The sequence below is a fragment of the Cherax quadricarinatus genome, chromosome 90, assembly GCF_038502225.1.
Source record: "Cherax quadricarinatus isolate ZL_2023a chromosome 90, ASM3850222v1, whole genome shotgun sequence".
In the NCBI taxonomy this organism is placed as follows: Eukaryota; Metazoa; Arthropoda; class Malacostraca; order Decapoda; family Parastacidae; genus Cherax; species Cherax quadricarinatus.
In genome coordinates, this window is record NC_091381.1 from 2,192,918 (window position 1) to 2,213,010 (window position 20,093).

Sequence of the window (20,093 nt, forward strand, 5' to 3'; positions counted from 1 at the left end):
GAACGAATCCAGGAGTAGTCCGTGAAGAGAGTTGGATCTTGTGTCATGGTTGTCAATATCCGTCTTCTTAGTGGGGTACCTTGCTGCCCCAGTGGAAATAAGTCACTCTGTCTGACTTTTTTGGGTTATCCTAGGTTCTCTACACATATGCTGTTATGTATGATAATTCTATGTAACTGTATTTGTGTATACCTGAATAAACTTACTTACTTACTTACTGCCGGTGCAGAATCGCGGCTACTTTGCAGGCGTTTATGTATCTTACTCTGTCAGCCAGGGAAGGAAGCCGGGCCTCAGATCTGAGACATGTTGTGTTGGTCCAGATGGGGGCCTCAAGCATAGTTCTTATCGCCTGGTTTTGTACGACCTCCACCCTTTGCCTGCTCTGCGGGAAGAGATGAGCTAACGCTGGTGCACCGTAGTCAATGAGCGAGCGTATAGCTGGTAAATAGTACAAGCGAAGTACATTTTTGCTCGCCCCTGCACGGTGCCTCGTCATGGCTCTCATGGCGTTGAGTCTGAGTAGAGCACGTGACCTGACATACTCGGCCTATTTCTGAAAGGTCAGCTTTTTATCACCTAGTGACGTGTCTGACCTAGTGAGGTCAGACACGTCACTTAAGGGAGGAGCACGGCGTCTGACCTAGCAGCACAAGCTAGTCACACCCACCCACACCCATTCATGCATTTATCCAACCTATTTTTAAAACTACACAACGTCTTAGCCTCTATGACGGTACTCGGGAGTTTGTTCCACTCATCCACAACTCTATTACCAAACCAGTGCTTTTCTATATCCTTTCTGAAACTGAATTTTTCCAATTTAAAACCATTGCTGCGAGTTCTGTCTAAGTTAGATATTTTTAGCACGCTATTTACATCCCCTTTATTAATTCTTGTTTTCCATTAATATACCTAAGTCATATCCCCCGTAATTCTACACCTCTCTAGAGAGTGCAGATTCAGGCCTCTCAGTCTATCCTCATAGGGAAGATTTCTGATACTTTCTCATCCTCCTTTGTACATTTTCCAGTGCATTTATATCCATTCTGTAATATGGTGATCAAAACTACACAGCATAATCTAAATGAGGCCTAACCAAGGATACATAGAGTTGAAGAACAACCCGAGGACTTCTATTATTTATACTTCCTGCTATGAAGCCAAGGATTCTGTTAGCTTTATTGCGAACACTTATGCACTGTTGTCCTGGATTCACATTACTACTAACCAGAACTCCTAAACTTTTTGCGCAATCCGTAACATTAAGATATACATTATTTAGTTTATATGTGGCATGGTTATTATCCTGTCCAACATTTAGAGCTTTGCATTTGTCTATATTAAACTGCATCTGCCACTTCTCCGACCGCTGCATCAGTCTATTCAAATCATCCTGGAATACTCTAGTGTCCTCATTAGAATGAATTGGACGGCCTATTTTGGTGTCATCAGCAAATTTGCTTATGTAGCTATTTATTCCCTCTTCTATGTCGTTTATGTAAATTATGAACAACAACGGGCCCATCACTGACCCCTGAGGAACACCGCTTGTGACGTGCCCCCATTCTCATTTCTCCCCATTTATGCAAAACTCTCTGCTGCCTATTTGTCAACCATGCCTCTACCCAGGAAAAAAATTCTCCTCCTATTCCGTGACATACTTTCATTATGTTTTTACATATAGGTAGGTTGAGATTTCACCTGTCACTTAAACAGAATGTACATATGTTTCCATGCTTTGCTGAAAAGATCCATAGATGAAAGCTGAAAAATTCAACTCGTCTGTCTCATTACTACTCCTCCAGTGTGTTTATAACGGCACTGTTCAGTGTGTTACTATACTTTGTTTTTAAAGAGTTCAACCAGGGTTAGACCAAAAGTTCATTCATACATTCCTCCCAGTAATATAATATTACAGACAAGTTTATAGGTGTGTACGTACATCGATGACATTGGCGATAGGTGAGATTAATCCCATGGGGACGTGTCGGCCTCTTACGTATGAAGCGGGTGCTAGGGCCGCCATCACTCGTATCTGAGAGAAAAACAACACAGTTGGTGACTGAAGTGTGAGTGTATATGCACAGTGTTGTGTTGATGAGACAAGTGTGTAAGTTTAATAAGGCACAGGAACATGTAAGTGCAATTATCATAGTGTAAATTACCTAGGATAACCCAAAACAGTCAGACAAAATGACTTATTTCCATTGGGGTCCTTGTCATTATTTATTGGTTAAACCTGAAAAGCTAAAACAGCTAAGTAACTCAACTGTGTGAAAATCAGTTACAATATACTAAGAGTAAGTTAACTGAATACTAACGAAATTGTGTTGGTAGGACAAGTGTGGCACTAGATTCACAGAGTTGTGTTGGTGGGGCAAGTGTTGTTTGTGTTCTCATGTAGTATACCCTCAAGAACGGTAACAGATAAATTGATAATCAACAGGGACATACTCTCACAGTACCCAACTATAATCCACCCCACTATAATCTACCTTGTCTATAATTACTATCGCATTTGCTTTGTGTTTCGTAAGGTGAAGTCCAGGATCTTTCCTTAATTCACGATATAACTTAACAAATCTTTGTAGAGGTCTGAATTGTGCTCAGACCTCTACAACACGGAGGAACTTACGTGCTCGTTAACTAGCCCAACAGCAAATCAATTGAAACCTACTGTTACACTACAGAAATCAGCTTTAGAATAACCACTTAATCAGATTTCAATCAATAAACATTTCCATCCGCCTTATAAAACATTCACAGCTACTATTGTGCGTTTTATATAAACAGGACACTGTCCGAATTTGAACCCAGGTATCAAACTTTTCCTGGAGAGCTGCAGCAGGACACACAGACCGTGGCTTGGTTGGCAACTAACTCCTCTCACATACTAAGTATCCGTGGTTCGATCCTCGGCAATGGTGGAAACAATGGGCATGTTTTCTTGATAAATTAGACACATGTGCAATTCTTGAGTATCTTTATTGAGGAAACGTTTCGCCACACAGTGGGTTCACATTGGATAAATGTCACACCACCTACGACTGCTGCACCTCTCCTACCTACGTATATAAGCTACTTCTCTGCACATATGCTGTATTCTATTCAAGATTGATGGACTGACCACAACGACTCAAGGTTGAGGGACTGATTACCTCATTCTCCCCCTGTTCTTCATGTTTCTCCTTTGTATGGACTGATGAAGCCACTGTGTGGCGAAACGTTTCCTCAATAAAGATACCCAAGAGTTGCACATGTGTCTAATTTATCAACGTATCGGTTCTCTGAACCATTCATCTACATATTTCCTTACACCTGCTGTCCTCGTTCATCTAGGTATCTGGGTATCAGTCAACGGTTGTGGGTCGCATCTTGGGGGAAGGGGTAGTATACCTTAGATAGGGCTGGGCTTTGCAGTAAGCTAAGGTAGAATAGCAGGTGATAAATTAGACACATGTGCAACTCTTGGGAATCTTTATTGAGGAAAGAGTTGCACATGTGTCTAATTTATCAACATGTCGGTTCTCTGAACCATTCATCTACAGAATAGCAGGTCTTAGACTGTAAAATTGAACTATATAAATAAATTATAAGAAACAAGTACATTATTCACGTACCACCCGTTCGATTCAACTTATCTAAGAACGCCATGCGAATAAAAGAACCTAAAATTTGGAACTCCCTTACAGAGGAAACGCAAAAAAAATGACCGTTCCTGTTTCAGAAATATAGAAAAGTACCTCCTTCGTCTGACCTTTATTTAGACTAATTTAAGACCAGTAAATAAACATAAACCCTACATTTCTATACATTAACATTGTTTTCACTCTGAGCATTATATTTCATTATATTTTCATTATATTTCACCACTAGTCAATTTTATATAAAAAATAATAAAAATCCCAAAATGTCACAAATAGTAAACCGAACTGTTAATGTCAAAGATTACAAACTATAACGTTCATGTAAACTGAATTAATTAACTGTTCAGTAGTTATAAATTAAAAGCTCCTAGAAATGCTTTCCATAATGAAAGACTTTCAATAAATAGGCTGAAAACGTCAGCCAATCCTGTATCAGTTGTATACTGTACTTTTAGAAATAAATTAGACACATGTGCAACTCTTGGGTATCTTTATTGAGGAAACGTTTCGCCACACAGTGGCTTCATCAGTCCATACAAAGGAGAAACGTGATGAACAGGAGGAGAATGACGTAATCAGTCCCTCAACCTTGAATCGATGTGGTCAGCCCATCAATCTTGAATAGAATACATAGAATACACTGAAACTTCTTGAGATCTTAATACTTGGGAATTCTTCGCTTGCCTAACCCTTGGACACGACCTACTTCCACATTGAACAAATGTGACACCACCTACGACTGCTGCACCTCTCCTGCCTACGGTATATAAGCTACTTCTCGGCACATATGCCGTATTCTGTTCTAGATTGATGGACTGACCACATCGACTTAAGGTTGAGAGACTGATTACCTCATTCTCCTCATGTCCTTCACGTTTCTCCTTTGCATGGACTGATGAAGCCACTGTGTGGCGAAACGTTTCCTCAATAAAGATACCCAAGAGTTGCACATGTGTCTAATTTATCAACGTATCGGTTCTCTGAACCATTCATCTACAACTTTTAGAAATATCATTACTATTATTATTATTATTATTATAACAAGAACTGCCAGGCTAATTACATGGATATGAATAATTTAATAATTCAGTTATTATTATGTTACAATTACTACATATTTCTGCGTTTATACACAGACATCCAGTACATACGAGGTTGTAACTTGTGGCGACGCTTCGGTCCAACTTGGACCATTAACTAGGTAATGGTCTAAGTTGGACCAAAACGTCGTCATAAGTTTCTTTCTCATATGTGCGGGTTATTTGTGTGTTGTTCCAATCAAGGTATTGTACGTTTTTGTTCCTCTGTGTTTATATTACTATAGGATATTATAATCAGAACTATGTGGATTAATGCCATATAGATCTGTAATATGAACGTGTCAGTCCTTAAATTCTCAGCGAAACTTAATTGGTCCATCGTTATTTACAGTTTACTAGTTCTCTCAAATAAGCAAACATTGTATAAAATAGAAGTTTTGTGTGGGTTCACGACTGGGTAGGGTTAGTGGTCCCTCTCCACTCTAGGATAACTCAAATCAATGAGTACTCACCTTTATTATTGCACAGGAGGCAGTGTGGTTGTATTAGGCAGCTGCAGTGGTAATGTCTGGTCGTGGGTGACCACTTCTAACATGTGTATACACCTGAATGCATTCGGGATCTCGAGTACTTACGTGGAAGGCCGTGGGGGCACCTGAGAAGAATCAAGCAACTGCCTGGTCAGCTAGTGACTCCCTTGCCTGCAGTGGGTCGTATAGTATACGAATGGTAATTCACTGTGCAAGGTGAGTGTAGGGGAAGTTGCCCTACTCATTGCTGAAATGTGACTACCTGCCATTGGCTCAGACTACTCCGTTGGCACTTAAACTGGCTGGCTGAAGGTGTCTACAACCTATTTAATATATAAGTAGTGTACTACTACGTTAAGCTAAATGACTATCTCTAACTTAGCCTAAATAAATGTAGTATTAAGTAGTAATGGTAACCTAAAGAGCTATTAGGTAACTCTAAGAAATAAGTCTGTGTACAGGAGCTGGCACCTCATAGGAGTCGTTCCCCCCTTTTCCTAAATTCCCCCACCTGGGAGGTTGGTAAATCGTTCTGGGGTATCACAAAATTCCTCTCAAATATTATGTAATTATCCATGTGAGGAACCTTTGATTCTTTAATTGTTTTAATTAGAGTCCTCGTGAAAGTAACGTGGGTTTAGACCAGGTTAGCTTGCAGGATGCAACTGAGGGTGGATCGGTGGTAGGTCATCTAGGTTAGGTCAGGCTCGTCAGGAAACATGACAAGTGTTTCCTGACGTGGATCTTAGTCAGATGATGACCCGCCGTTGGAGCTTTTGGTCGTCTGACCGAGGCCTTTCACTGGCTCACCGGTTCACCCCTTTAAAAATTATAGCCATACTTATAACCACTTTTTTTTTAGTTAGGTCACCTTAGTAATGAAAGTGGTCTGTATTTCTTAATCTTAAATCGTAACACAATATATCGGAATTGCAGACACATGAAACAAGAATACAAAATGACCCACGCAACATAAGCTGGTGTACCTACCCAGGAGTTGATGTGTGGGTGGTAGTTCATCATGATAAAGAAGCCGGCGCCTCCCAGCGAGTGGCCGGCGTAGTAAACTTGCTTGACTCCCGTCACCTCGCGTACGTAACTCAGCATAGCTGGGATGTCGTAGCGCCCTACCTCGTTCCAGCTACACGAACATCATCATGATAATGATGGTGATTATAAAAAGAACATCAAAATAATATTATTATTTGCATGTTTTAGTATTAATAGTACTCGTGAAAGTAGCAGCAGCAGGAGCAGAAGCGGTCGTAGTGATAGTAGTAACAGTATAAGTGGTAGTAGTAGTGATGGTAGTGGTAGCAGTAGCAGCAGTAGTAGTACTAGTAAAAGTAGTAGTAATAGTATTTCTGCTATTAGTAACAGCTGAAGTAGAAGCTCAAGCCGTGTTAGTAATAGTTTAAATAGCAAAATTACTATTGTCTAGTTATTAGTAACACCGACAACAGTTAGTTAAATGTACACATGCAACAAGTGAGACATTAAGTTGCATCTGTCAGTTTAACCATTGCTACTACTACTATTATTTTAATTAGTGCTGTACGTCGAGTTGTAACTTTAAGTAATAGGATGACCGACAGCAACCAGTCAGGGAGGTACTTCTGTCCTCCAGATGACCGGCAGCAACCAGCCAGGGAGGTACTTCTGTCCTCCAGATGACCGGCAGCAACCAGTCAGGGAGGTACTTCTGTCCTCCAGATGACCGGCAGCAACCAGTCAGGGAGGTACTTCTGTCCTCCAGATGACCGGCAGCAACCAGCCAGGGAGGTACTTTTGTCCTCCAGATGACCAACAGCAACCAGCCAGGGAGGTACTTCTGTCCTCCAGATGACCGGCAGCAACCAGCCAGGGAGGTACTTTTGTCCTCCAGATGACCTGCAGCAACCAGCCAGGGAGGTATTTCTGTCCTCCAGATGACCGGCAGCAACCAGCCAGGGAGGTACTTCTGTCCTCCAGATGACCGGCAGCAACCAGCCAGGGAGGTACTTCTGTCCTCCAGATGACCGGCAGCAACCAGCCAGGGAGGTACTTCTGTCCTCCAGATGACCGGCAGCAACCAGCCAGGGAGGTACTTCTGTCCTCCAGATGACCGGCAGCAACCAGCCAGGGAGGTACTTTTGTCCTCCAGATGACCGGCAGCAACCAGCCAGGGAGGTACTTCTGTCCTCCAGATGACCGGCAGCAACCAGCCAGGTACTTTTGTCCTCCAGATGACCTGCAGCAACCAGCCAGGGAGGTATTTCTGTCCTCCAGATGACCGGCAGCAACCAGCCAGGGAGGTACTTTTGTCCTCCAGATGACCGGCAGCAACCAGCCAGGGAGGTACTTCTGTCCTCCAGATGACCAACAGCAACCAGCCAGGGAGGTACTTCTGTCCTCCAGATAACCGGCAGCCAGGGGAGGTACTTTGTCCTCCAGTCCTACCAGATAACCGACCGGCTTCTGTCCTCCAGATGACCGACAGCAACCAGCCAGGGAGGTACTTCTGTCCTCCAGATGACCGGCAGCAACCAGCCAGGGAGGTACTTCTGTCCTCCAGATGACCAACAGCAACCAGCCAGGGAGGTACTTCTGTCCTCCAGATGACCGGCAGCAACCAGCCAGGGAGGTACTTCTGTCCTCCAGATGACCGACAGCAACCAGCCAGGGAGGTACTTCTGTCCTCCAGATGACCGACAGCAACCAGTCAAGGAGGTACTTCTGTCCTCCAGATGACAGACAGCAACCAGCCAGGGAGGTATTTCTGTCCTCCAGATGACCGACAGCAACCAGCCAGAGAGGTACTTCTGTCCTCCAGATGACCGACAACAACCAGCCAGGGAGGTACTTCCTCCAGATGACCGACAGTAACCAGCCAGGGAGATACTTCTGTCCTCCAGATGACCGACAACAACCAGCCAGGGAGGTACTTCTGTCCTCCAGATGACCGACAGCAACCAGCCAGGGAGGTACTTCTGTCCTCCAGATGGCCGACAGTAACCAGCCAGGGAGATACTTCTGTCCTCCAGATGACCGACAGCAACCAGCCAGGGAGGTACTTCTGTCCTCCAGATGAGTGTGTAACAAAAATGGCACTTGTATCTATGGTGCTATATTAAGCTGACCTAATATGTCTGGATCCAGTTTCCCAAAAATATTTACCTCACTTTCTGCCTGACTAACCCGTTCAACAGCAAGTTGTAACCATCAACTGCAACCAAAAATCAAGACTGATCAAAATTAGGAGTTTGAGGTAATCATTCCCTCAGCCTGGAACCGATGTCATCAATCCATCAATCTTGATGAATACAGCATATGTGCAGAGAATGAGCTTGTATATCGTAGATAGGTGAGGTGAAGCAGTCGTAGGCGGTGTCACCTGAACCATTTACCTACGAGGCAATCATATTATGGCTTCTGTGTGGACACACTTGCCATGGCATCTGAAGCATGCATTGGGCTGGCGAAGTGCATGTGCATGAAAGGCAGTGGTAGGACACGTACATACGTGAAGGCTCAGTCGAAGTGTACGTATCTTTTTGCGGATGTAAGTGTATTAGAGACAACGGAGAAGCATCAACATGCACAGTTACGTCCTACAACCAGATTTCGTCAATGAAATGTCTTGGTAAATTGTGCTGTTTAATTGGTCTATCAGTCAGCACAGAAGCTACAAGGTATTTGTGACACATGAGACCTACTATACCATCTTGTTAATTTTGTAAATTTTGGTGATTAGTTTCTTTAATTGCTAACATCCTGCATAATTTAATTTTACAGTGATCAAGTTTGTTTTTAATTAAATATATTATGCCAATAAATGCTTCACAAATTTCAGAAATTTTTGGTCCACAGCAAAACATTTAGAAGTAAAATAGTCCAAAGAGCCCTAGAAAATACGTTGCTTTTATCAAGTGTCCCCATATCTTGATTAAGTCGTCTGACTAACACCCTGACTATAAGATCCATCCAGTTAAGTATTGACATGCCTGTGACTGGTTTCAAGATTTTTACTATTGTTGCCCAGTATGAATCCAGGCTTCCTGCGTTGCCACCTGAATTCATTGTAAATAAGACGCGGAACATTTCGGAATCTTTATTCTGGAAACGTTTCGCCACACAGTGGTTTCTTCAGTCCAATGCTATACCTGACACAGCAACATCTTGGGATCTTGATGCAGGGATTTCTCCAAAATTGTCTAGCCTACAGACACGATCTACTTCCACTAGTGCCTTTGTCCACTGGTGACTCCGTCTACCACTGCTCCGCCTCATCTGTCATCAGTATATATGCCCAGTCTCCACGAATATGCTGCACTTTTATCAAGATTGATGGACTGAATACATCGATTCTAGACTGAGGGACTGATTACCTCGAACTCCTTATCTTCCACATTTCTCTGCATTGGACTGAAGAAGTCACTGTGTGGCGAAACGTTTCCAGAATAAAGATTCCTAAATGTTGCACAAGTGTCTCATTTATCAACTTGTCGGTTTTTTAAACCATTTATACACATCATTGTAATTAGCCCAGTAACAGGAGGGTAAGATTCAGTTCATAGTGCTGTGGTTTTCAGGCAATAGTATTAAATGAGGAATTAGACACATGTGCAACATGTGCAACATGTGCAAAATGTGTCACATGTGCAACATGGTGAAGAGCAACTCCAAAGCTGAGGGACTGATTACCCCATTTGAATATATTTCTTCACATTGTGACCTTACCTTGTATTGTACTTATAAAGGCACTGGAGGGAGAAACGTCTACAAATAAAGATACCCAGATGTTGTACATGTGTCTAATTCCTCACCTTGTCGGTACTGTCTACCATTTACGTACAAAAGCATTAAATAAATCTGATATGCTCAGTATGTGCTTATCTGGGAGAATGCTGCTGAGGTTATGACAACAATGTGAACATTGCCGAGGTGATGATGTTAGTGTAACATTAGTATGGTATAAACCTTGGTAATAAATACCGACAAGTTGGTTTAGAAAGACACGTAAGCAAACACTATAACATATTTATTAGAAAACGTTTCGGTCCTGGGACCTTGATCACTTCTAACATAAATAAATATGTTATAGTGTTTGCTTACGTGTCTTTCTAAACCAACATTAGTGTAACATACGTACGTATATCTTGCTAAGTGAATGTAGTGAAACAGAAATGTTTAATATATTACAGCAAATTTTTGTTGAATATAGTTATATTAAAGAGCTTTATTTCTAATACTCCATATTACTTTATTGAGTAAAAATTAATTCTTCTAAATAGTAGGTATTTAGCTATTTACCCTCTTCTAAATAGAAGCTATTTAGAAAATGGTAAATTGCCAGAAAGAGACATGGAAATAAATGCTAGTTACTATTTCCTAAACTTTCAGAACTTTGCTACCCACCTGAAGTCCCAGAACTTGGGTTGTCTGGGAGTGAGTCTAACGTGACGTTGTCCGTAGAAATTTCCCCTTGTGTTGCCAATCCAAACATCGTACCCCTTGTCGGCCAATATAAAGGCTGACAGAAGAAACAGTTATTAACTGATGTTGTTTAAGAACGTAAGGAGGAACACTGCAGCAGGTAGTGTTCAACCTTTCTCCTTTTCATTGCTACTCAAGGAATAAGCTTTGATAATCAGCTAACTCAGGTTCAAGTCCCACTCAGATCAATCCCCTCTCACCCATATATTTTTCTAAACTATTGTTGAATGGTTGTCTAGGGCAATTGGTGTAAATTGCTGGCTAGACAGATACTGCAAGGAACTTGCAATCCCATTCATTGACAACTGGAACAACTTTTATGGCAAGCATGATATGTATGCAAGGGATGGGGTACATCTCTCTGGGGCTGGGGTGGTAGCACTTGCAGACTCAATTGAGAAGGCCATTGGTGAAATGCCTATGATTTTAAACTGGTAGAAGATAGAGGTATGGGTGTGTGTGGGAAACAAGCAGGTTGCAACACTTGGGTTGGAAACAGTAAATGTATAAAAGGCATCCAGCATGAAGTTATAAATAAAGACAATAGATCAGGTCAGCAAACAAAGGGGGACAGCAGAGGACAGCAAGGGACTAGCTCCCTTAAGGTTTACTATACTAATAGCAGGAGTGTAAGAAATAAGATAGATGAGCTAAGATTAATTGCAAGTGCAGGAAACATAGATATTATTGCTATAACAGAGACCTGGCTCAATCTGAAAGATAGAGAGATGCCCTCTGAATGTCACATACAAGGCTATAAATTATTCCACACTGACAGGGTCAACAGGAAAGGTGGTGGAGAAGCGATGTATGTCAGAGACAATTTAAATTGTTGTGTTAGACAAGATATAAAAGTAGAAGCGTCAGCCACTGAATCTGTTTGGTTACAGCTTCTCGAGGGCCGAGAAAAACTAATTTTGGGTGTGATTTACAGGGCCCCAAATCTTGATAGGGAGTGCAGTAAACTTCTATGGGACGAAATTCGTAAGGCATCTACATACGAAAATGTTGTGGTAATGGGAGATTTCAACTATAGACAGATTGACTGGAGCAATTTGACAGGAAATTTAGAGTCAGGTGACGTTCTTGATACGATCCAGGATTGTTTTTTAAAACAGTTTGTGACAGAGCCAACTAGGTTGGTTCTTGCCAGTAGGGAAACACTAATTAATAATCTTGAGGTTAATGATGAGCTTGGGGAAAGTGATCACAAATCACTCAGTTTTAATATATCATGGAATTCCCCTAATAATGACAATCAAGTCTCCGTCCCTGACTTTCGCTTGGCTGATTTCATAGGACTGAAAAATTACTTAGGTGGGCTGAACTGGAATGACCTGACTAAGGGTCAGGTAGGTGGTGATGGTTGCCGATATGATGCTTTCCAGGGCATAGTTCTAGCTGCTCAGTCAAATTATGTTCCAAATAGGGAAATCAGATCAAACAAAAATGATCCTAAATGGATGAACAATAGCTTAAAATATCTGATTGGTCAAAAGAGAGGCATATATAGGCAAATCAAAAGAGGAGAGGGGCAGTTAAGAAATCGATATATTCAGTTAAAGAGAGAAATAAAAAAGGGAATTAGAAAAGCAAAAAGAGATTATGAGGTTAAAGTTGCAAGAGAATCGAAGACTAACCCAAAAGGATTCTTTCAGGTATACAGAAGTAAGATCAGGGACAAGATAGGCCCACTCAAAAGTTCCTCGGGTCAGCTCACTGACAGTGATAAGGAAATGTGTAGAATTTTTAACACATACTTCCTCTCAGTTTTTACACAGGAGGATACCAGCGATATTCCGGAAATGATAAATTAAGTAGAACAGGACGATAATAAACTGCGCACGATTAGGGTCACAAGTGACATGGTCCTTAGGCAAATAGATAAATTAAAACCTAACAAATCCCCAGGCCCTGATGAACTGTATGCAAGGGTTCTAAAGGAATGTAAAGAGGAGCTTAGCAAACCTTTGGCTAATCTTTTCAACATATCACTACAAACTGGCATGGTGCCAGATAAGTGGAAAATGGCAAATGTGATACCTATTTTCAAAGCAGGTGACAGGCCCTTAGCTTCGAACTATAGACCAATAAGCCTAACCTCCATAGTGGGAAAATTTATGGAATCAATAATTGCCGAGGCAGTTCGTAGCCACCTTGAAAAGCATAAATTAATCAACGAATCTCAGCATGGTTTTACAAAGGGGCGTTCCTGCCTTAAGAATTTATTAACTTTTTTTCACTAAGGTATTTGAGGAGGTAGATCATGGTAATGAATATGATATTGTGTATATGGACTTCAGTAAGGCTTTTGACAGGGTCCCACATCAGAGACTATTGAGGAAAATTAAGGCACATGGAATAGGAGGAGAAATTTTTTCCTGGATAGAGGCATGGTTGACAAATAGGCAGCAGAGAGTTTGCATAAATGGGGAGAAATCAGAGTGGGGAAGCGTCACGAGCGGTGTTCCACAGGGGTCAGTGTTGGGCCCCCTGCTGTTCACAATCTACATAAACGACATAGATGAGGGCATAAAGAGCGACATCGGCAAGTTTGCCGATGACACCAAAATAGGCCGTCGAATTCATTCTGACGAGGACATTAGAGCACTCCAGGAAGATTTGAATAGACTGATGCAGTGGTCGGAGAAGTGGCAGATGCAGTTTAATATAGACAAATGCAAAGTTCTAAATGTTGGACAGGACAATAACCATGCCACATATAAACTAAATAATGTAGATCTTAATATTACGGATTGCGAAAAAGATTTAGGAGTTCTGGTTAGCAGTAATCTGAAACCAAGACAACAGTGCATAAGTGTTCGCAATAAAGCTAACAGAATCCTTGGCTTCATATCAAGAAGCATAAATAATAGGAGTCCTCAGGTTGTTCTTCAACTCTATACATCCTTGGTTAGGCCTCATTTAGATTATGCTGCACAGTTTTAGCCACCGTATTACAGAATGGATATAAATGCTCTGGAAAATGTACAAAGGAGGATGACAAAGTTGATCCCATGTATCAGAAACCTTCCCTATGAGGATAGACTAAGGGCCCTGAATCTGCACTCTCTAGAAAGACGTAGAATTAGGGGGGATATGATTGAGGTGTATAAATGGAAGACAGGAATAAATAAAGGGGATGTAAATAGTGTGCTGAAAATATCTAGCCTAAACAGGACTCGCAGCAATGGTTTCAAGTTGGAAAAATTCAGATTCAGGAAGGATATAGGAAAGTACTGGTTTGGTAATAGAGTTGTGGATGAGTGGAACAAACTCCCAAGTACAGTTATAGAGGCCAGAACGTTGTGTTGTTTTAAAAATAGGTTGGATAAATACATGAGTGGATGTTGGTGGGTGTGAGTTGGACCTGATAGCTTGAGCTACCAGGTCGGTTGCCGTGTTCCTCCCTTAAGTCAATGTGACCTGACCTGACTAGGTTGGGTGCATTGGCTTAAGCCGGTAGGAGACTTGGACCTGCCTCGCATGGGCCAGTAGGCCTTCTGCAGTGTTCCTTCGTTCTTATGTTCTTATTAATGTTGGTAGAATTACCGGCGATATGTTAGGTAAAAGGACACAAGTGCAACTAATGGGACATTTTATTGTGGCAACGTTTCGCTCTCCAGGAGCTCCTGGAGAGCGAAACGTTGCCACAATTACATGTCACATTAGTTGCACTTGTGTCTTTTTACTTAACGTATTGTCAGTAATTCTACCAACATTAATTTTATCATGGTTGTACGTCTATTGCTTGGCTTTACTGTAGCATATATTTCAACTTTTATAATTTCATGGTTACAAGTAGTCGTCCGAGTTTCCTTTCTCATGAAAACATTGAGACGTCCTCTACAAGTAATAAGTCAATTGCTGACGGAGGACAGTTGAATGGCAGCGACGGCGTTAACAGAGGCAGTGAGCAATGTGGAGATGATCTGAGGATAGTTCCAGGGCAATGTGTTGCCATGACTATTACAAATCTCAGATTATTGCGCTGAGTGTATCTCACACAGATATACATAGAAAAGTGAGGTAACTTCGTTCCTTGCAAGCTGTATTTAGTTTTCAGTAACACTGTTTACTCCGTGGGCTAACTAAAAATTCTAAGAAAATAGAGCTTGATATATGCCATGGAAGGACTAAAGACTTCCAGGCCAGCGTGCTGGAACACTGCCGTCTAAGAAATGATCTGTAATCAGAAGTTGTCTTTGGGCGTCTAGCCTCTGTCAGTGACATTCACGTTGCTGATGCATTATATCGTCAACAGTGTACCAGCAATTGTAGGACTGGAAAAAATGTCGCTATCAAATATTGCATGAGTGACTCAGAGTAAGTTTAAGGTCGGGAAAGGAGGGGCGCCGGCAGATAGGAAAAATCTGAAGCCTTTCACAAAGTAGTTAAATACTTAGAACAATATAATGGTCAACAGACAATTGTAAATCATCTGGTACAGAAGATGAAAGAATATCTTAAAAATAGAGATCAAGGGCCATATGGAGCTCAACATATGAAAAAGAATCTTGAGTCTTTCGGTGATGGTTCCTTCAATTAATGCAGTCTGTGATTACAGTAGGAAATAGAACCACCAACAGTCATAAAATGGGAAAATGACTATAAGGGAAACAGCTGTCAAGCTCATTGTCATTGACATAAAGCCCTTGGGAAGTGGCACATGTTTATTCTACGAGCGATGACACCAACAGCATTGACTCAAGCCTAGAGTACCTTCCACTGACAATAAGGATCTTCTTGAAAAATGCATTTCCTGGGAGTAACAGACCTGAAAGTGGCATCAGCTGGGCAAGCTACAATACAGGCAGTTCGCTCAGGAGTTCCCCTTGTTCTTCTGCTACTTAAGCTTAGCATCCAGATACACCACCGCCTTCGTTAGCAGTTTTTAGTGGACATCCTCTTTGAGAATAGATTTTCTTGCTCCTACATAAATGTACAGAGGTATGAGTGAAGTGATGCTATTAGTAGTTAGACCATTACATTGGGCAGCAATATCAATATAGTGCAGATAACACGGACCTTAATGTAACAACTGATGGTAAATCCGTGGCAATCTACAGAATGGAGTACAATAACATCTCCCACCAAGGCAGGGTGACCCGAAAAATATATTTTTTTTTTACTCTCATTCTATCACTGTCTTTCCATAGGTGCACTGATACTACTGTTCAAAATTGCAAATACCTGCACCCCCCTCCTTCAGAGTGCAGGCAGTATACTTCCCACCTTCCCACCACCTGTTTCCCTGAATCCCTTCATAAATGTTACCTTGCTCTAACTCCTACAGCACTTCAAGTCACAAAAACCACTTGCTTCCATTCACTCCTAACACGCTCACATACGCTTGCTGGGTGTCTAAGCCCCTCTCATACAAAACCTCCTTTACTCCCCTCCTTCCAAACTCTTCTAGAACGAAACGTTGTCAATATATGATTGCATTACATTCTAGCTACAACTCTTCCATTTTTAAAGCCACTCAGTGACTCCACTTTATGATCTCTCAGCTGTTCAACTAAACTCTAGTGTACCTCGCACATGCAACATTCCCTATAATAACATAAATTTTCTCAACCCCCATATATATGGAGTTAACAACGTCCTGGAGCAAAAATGATTCCAGTGTTTGCTTATGTGTCTTGAACCAGAACGTGTATTAAATACCAGGTGTTCACTACACAGTCTAGAGTTTTATTTATAAGTAAATGACTTGTTTTCCTCACCTAGCGCTTGATCAGGATCGTTGACCACAAAGTCTGCGCTGGACGAGAAGACGCCATGTTGGAGGAAAGCTACTCGACGCCCATGTCTTCCTCTGTTCGCACTGCGCTTGAACCTTCTGCTTCCCCCTCGGTTGCCGCTTCTGCTGTCTTTGATACTGCGGAGTTAGGAGGAGGAGTCACTTAATATATCAAACACTGCGAATGATTAAAGTGACAGTCCGGGTCACTGGAACTAGAATGTACTACTCGATACAAATTTATTTCGTTTTACTCAACTTGTAACCGAAATGTTTCCTTTAGATGCAGAAAATGGGTCATTATAAATCTTGACCGACTTTGAGATGTAAAATTTTAATTGGCTAATCATGAATTTCAGTGTAAATTTGTAATCTCAGGCTTTAAGGATTCATCTCAGGCAGCAAAGCAACAATTCTAAATAACAAGGGATTTATAACAGGCAGCAGGGATCAGGAGTTAAGGCAGAGTAAGAAAGGAAGCAACCCACTAAAGTTCCTATCTCTGTTATGCTGATAAAGTTTATCTGATCACCTAGCTCTTGGTGCTTCGAAGGTAACGTTGTGTATTAGCTCTGCCCACAGTTCTCCATCATGGTTGGGTAGATCGTGAAAGAAAGACGAGTCTGGTATAGGGTGAACATATGGGAATGGGTTGTCTTGGGGTATGTTAGTATTGGGGAAAAGATCGGAGATTGTATTAGGAATGGAGGGGACATCTAGGAGGGGGTGGGGGTTTAACAAGAAATTGTCATATGGAGGGGTGTCAACATCTTGGGATATGTCGGCGACAGAGAGAGAGAGTGCGGTCTTGAAGTCGAGGGCGTTAAGCTGGGCGTTCGACGCTGTGTTGTCCACACGTCCATGAGGTATACGATGTAATTCCAGGATGTATCCGTCCTGGGTAGTGACGTGGTGCACTTCCACAGGGAACCCGCGGACTGAGATCAGTTCCGGCTGCCGAGAAGAACATATGTCAGTTTTACAGCTGTCGACATCATTGTAAACGCAATTAACAAAATCCACATAATCTATGATCAAGTAGGGATGGTCGGTACTATCTGAGGGGTAATAATGCTGATAGTAATTTTTTGGCAGGGTACAGAAGGAGATTTTGGTCGAATTATTAATCTTGGGGGTTAGTAACCTAATAAACCCCTCTAATAAGACTATGTGGCTTATTTCCACTAGGGGTCCTATAATACTCTCCCTTAGAATGCGACCCTCACCAGATGGCTCTCATCCAAGTACCTACTGACTGACAGATGAATAGGAAAACTATAAGATACGTATACTGAAGGAGCCTAGAGAGATTTTACCGTTGTGAGGTGAGTGTGTGGATGTTCTGGCAGATTGCGTCGTGGACGGGAATGATCATCACCTGGTGTGTGAGGGTCGACATTGTCTCTCCCCACCACAACCTCCAACATCAACACCAATAACAGCAGTAGACACTGTGAGCTGCTTCGCGTCATTGTGGTGACAGTGATTGATGTTCTCTCACTGTGACCAAGTCACGATGTATAACACACGAACTGAAAAGCGAATTTTAGAATATACCAATTATAGTCAAATATAAACAAAGTAAAGGAATCTAAATCAGCAGGTGTTGACGGAATCCAAAGTAACAAGAGAAAGTGATGTACGTACACCAGAAAACTAACTATAGAGAAAGTTAGAAATGTGGAAGAAAGTATATCACAAATATTACGAAGGTGGTGAACATTTAGAGAAAGTTTGAAAACCTGGAATCGAAAAAGAGCACAATTAAGGAAAACGTAAGCGACCCCTTTATTATTAACTACGATTTAAGCTTCAGTGTAAATGGAAAATGGAAAATTTTGGATTATGATGAAAGCAGATTTCATTCAAAACTTTAAGAATAGGTATGATACAACCCAAAAAAGTTGGAAACCGGTAAAACCGAGTACAAGTAACTAAGACATGTAACTATTAAGTGACTGGTAAGTGTCTAAGTTAAGCTGTACGTGTAGAGTATAAATATCTAGCCAGTGTGTTAGTGTACAGGTTCCATGAATTGTGGGGTGGAGTAAGTGGGTGTGCCAGAGTAGGTCAGGTGATAGTGTCAGCCAGAGTACATGTTGTCATTATGACTGATCATAGGTTTGGTCACTGTGAGAGTAGGCCAAGTGGGTCTAGTCAGTGTGTGAGCGATAGTAGGTCAGGTCAGGGGAAGGTTATGATACGTAACTAACATCTTGCAATTTCCGAATTTTGTTTTCTAACTAAAACTGTATCTCACTACTTAAGAAAAAATATCCCGTAAAGAAGCCTCAGCGATGACACTTCAGGCTAAAACACTGAAAAAAAAAAAAACGACGTTGCGTTAAAATCGCAGACTAAATGTTAGAAAAAATACGATAAAAAGCATTTATTAAGTTAAACAAATGCGTGAAAGTTACTTTTTCTGCTTCTGGTGTTTTTATCATAATTTCCAGCGTATTGAGCCTCATGCAGTCTTCGTAAGTTGTGGTTATGAGACGTTCATTTTATATAATAACCTGTTAACTGAAATATTTATTCGACATATCTGACCATTAAAATATATAAATTATTAAGAGGGAGAGGGAGATAGAGAGAGAAAGATTTGACTGGATTGCCTGCCCCTCGTCTCATCTACGATTTCTGGACAGATCTGTCATTGCAGCAGTCTCAACACCGAAGGGATGTGGGTGGATTTACTGTGATGTTCAAGGCTAACGTTGTCAAGGTACCACAATGTTCTCCCTTCCGAGGACAGCAAGAATTGATCTTCTACACCACAAGACGGGCAGCAAACAGCAACTACACTCTGGCTGTATCCTTCTCTAGAACATCACTTCATCTGAGATCATTTATTCGTACGATGACTCGTATTTAGAACATGTTCGTACAGTATAATGGCATAACGAAATAAAGTCAGTTGGCCAAATGAAATCACTGGCCCACAGATGGCTCCATCTTTATCCTGTTCCGTATTTGTATATCTCTTAACAATAAAAACAAACTTTTAAATGAGCTGATGTAGGTAACAGTTTTTAGCTTGAAAATAAAGTTAGGAACCTTCAATTTCACCCTGTAAAACCCCGCGGAAAAATAAAGTATAGTGAGAGAGAGAGAGAGAGAGAGAGAGAGAGAGAGAGAGAGAGAGACAGACAGACAGACAGACAGACAGACAGACAGACAGACAGACAGACATTATTATTATTATAATAAAAAAGAAGCGCTAAGCCACAAGGGCTATACAGCACTGCAGAGAGACAGACTGTGAGAAAGGAAAACTGGCCGGCCCTTTGCTCTAAGCTAGCCGCCTTCGATTGGGATGCTTTTCTGCAAGGCGATGTTGACAACCAAGTGAATGCCTTCACTGAACACATCCTTAATCTCCAACACAAGTACATCCCTCACCGGCAGTATGTGACGAAGCCTTCATGTCATTCTTGGTTCGACTTTCGACGTAGAGAGGCTGCTACTGCCAAGTACAAGGCTTAGAGTCGGTAAGAAGCATCCCAGTATCTGTAACAGGAACCTGCACAGGTAATCCTGTTGGCAAATGGAAGAAATCCAAAAGTGGGCCATCTCTGGGTAGAAGACTGACACATCAAGAAAACTGGCATCATGTAGAGTGGGTTCCAAGACTTTGTAGTCTTTGGTT

The 20,093-nt window shown here is 41.6% G+C and overlaps 1 protein-coding gene across 4 annotated transcripts in view; it reads right to left on the minus strand.

The window, feature by feature from the left end:
- Positions 1–20,093, minus strand: part of LOC128693483 (lipase 3-like) — a 63,059-nt gene that overhangs the window by 21,349 nt on the left and 21,617 nt on the right. For all 4 annotated transcript variants that reach the window (XM_070104274.1, XM_070104275.1, XM_070104273.1 and 1 more), the window contains exons 2-7: positions 17,758–17,973; positions 16,974–17,395; positions 16,425–16,579; positions 10,618–10,732; positions 6,211–6,361; positions 1,946–2,038 (exon numbers count right to left, since the gene is read on the minus strand). In XM_070104274.1, coding sequence (XP_069960375.1) covers positions 1,946–2,038; positions 6,211–6,361; positions 10,618–10,732; positions 16,425–16,579; positions 16,974–17,395; positions 17,758–17,913 — 1,092 coding nt within the window. In that variant the 5' untranslated portion in view covers positions 17,914–17,973. The remainder of the gene's footprint in view (positions 1–1,945; positions 2,039–6,210; positions 6,362–10,617; positions 10,733–16,424; positions 16,580–16,973; positions 17,396–17,757; positions 17,974–20,093) is intronic.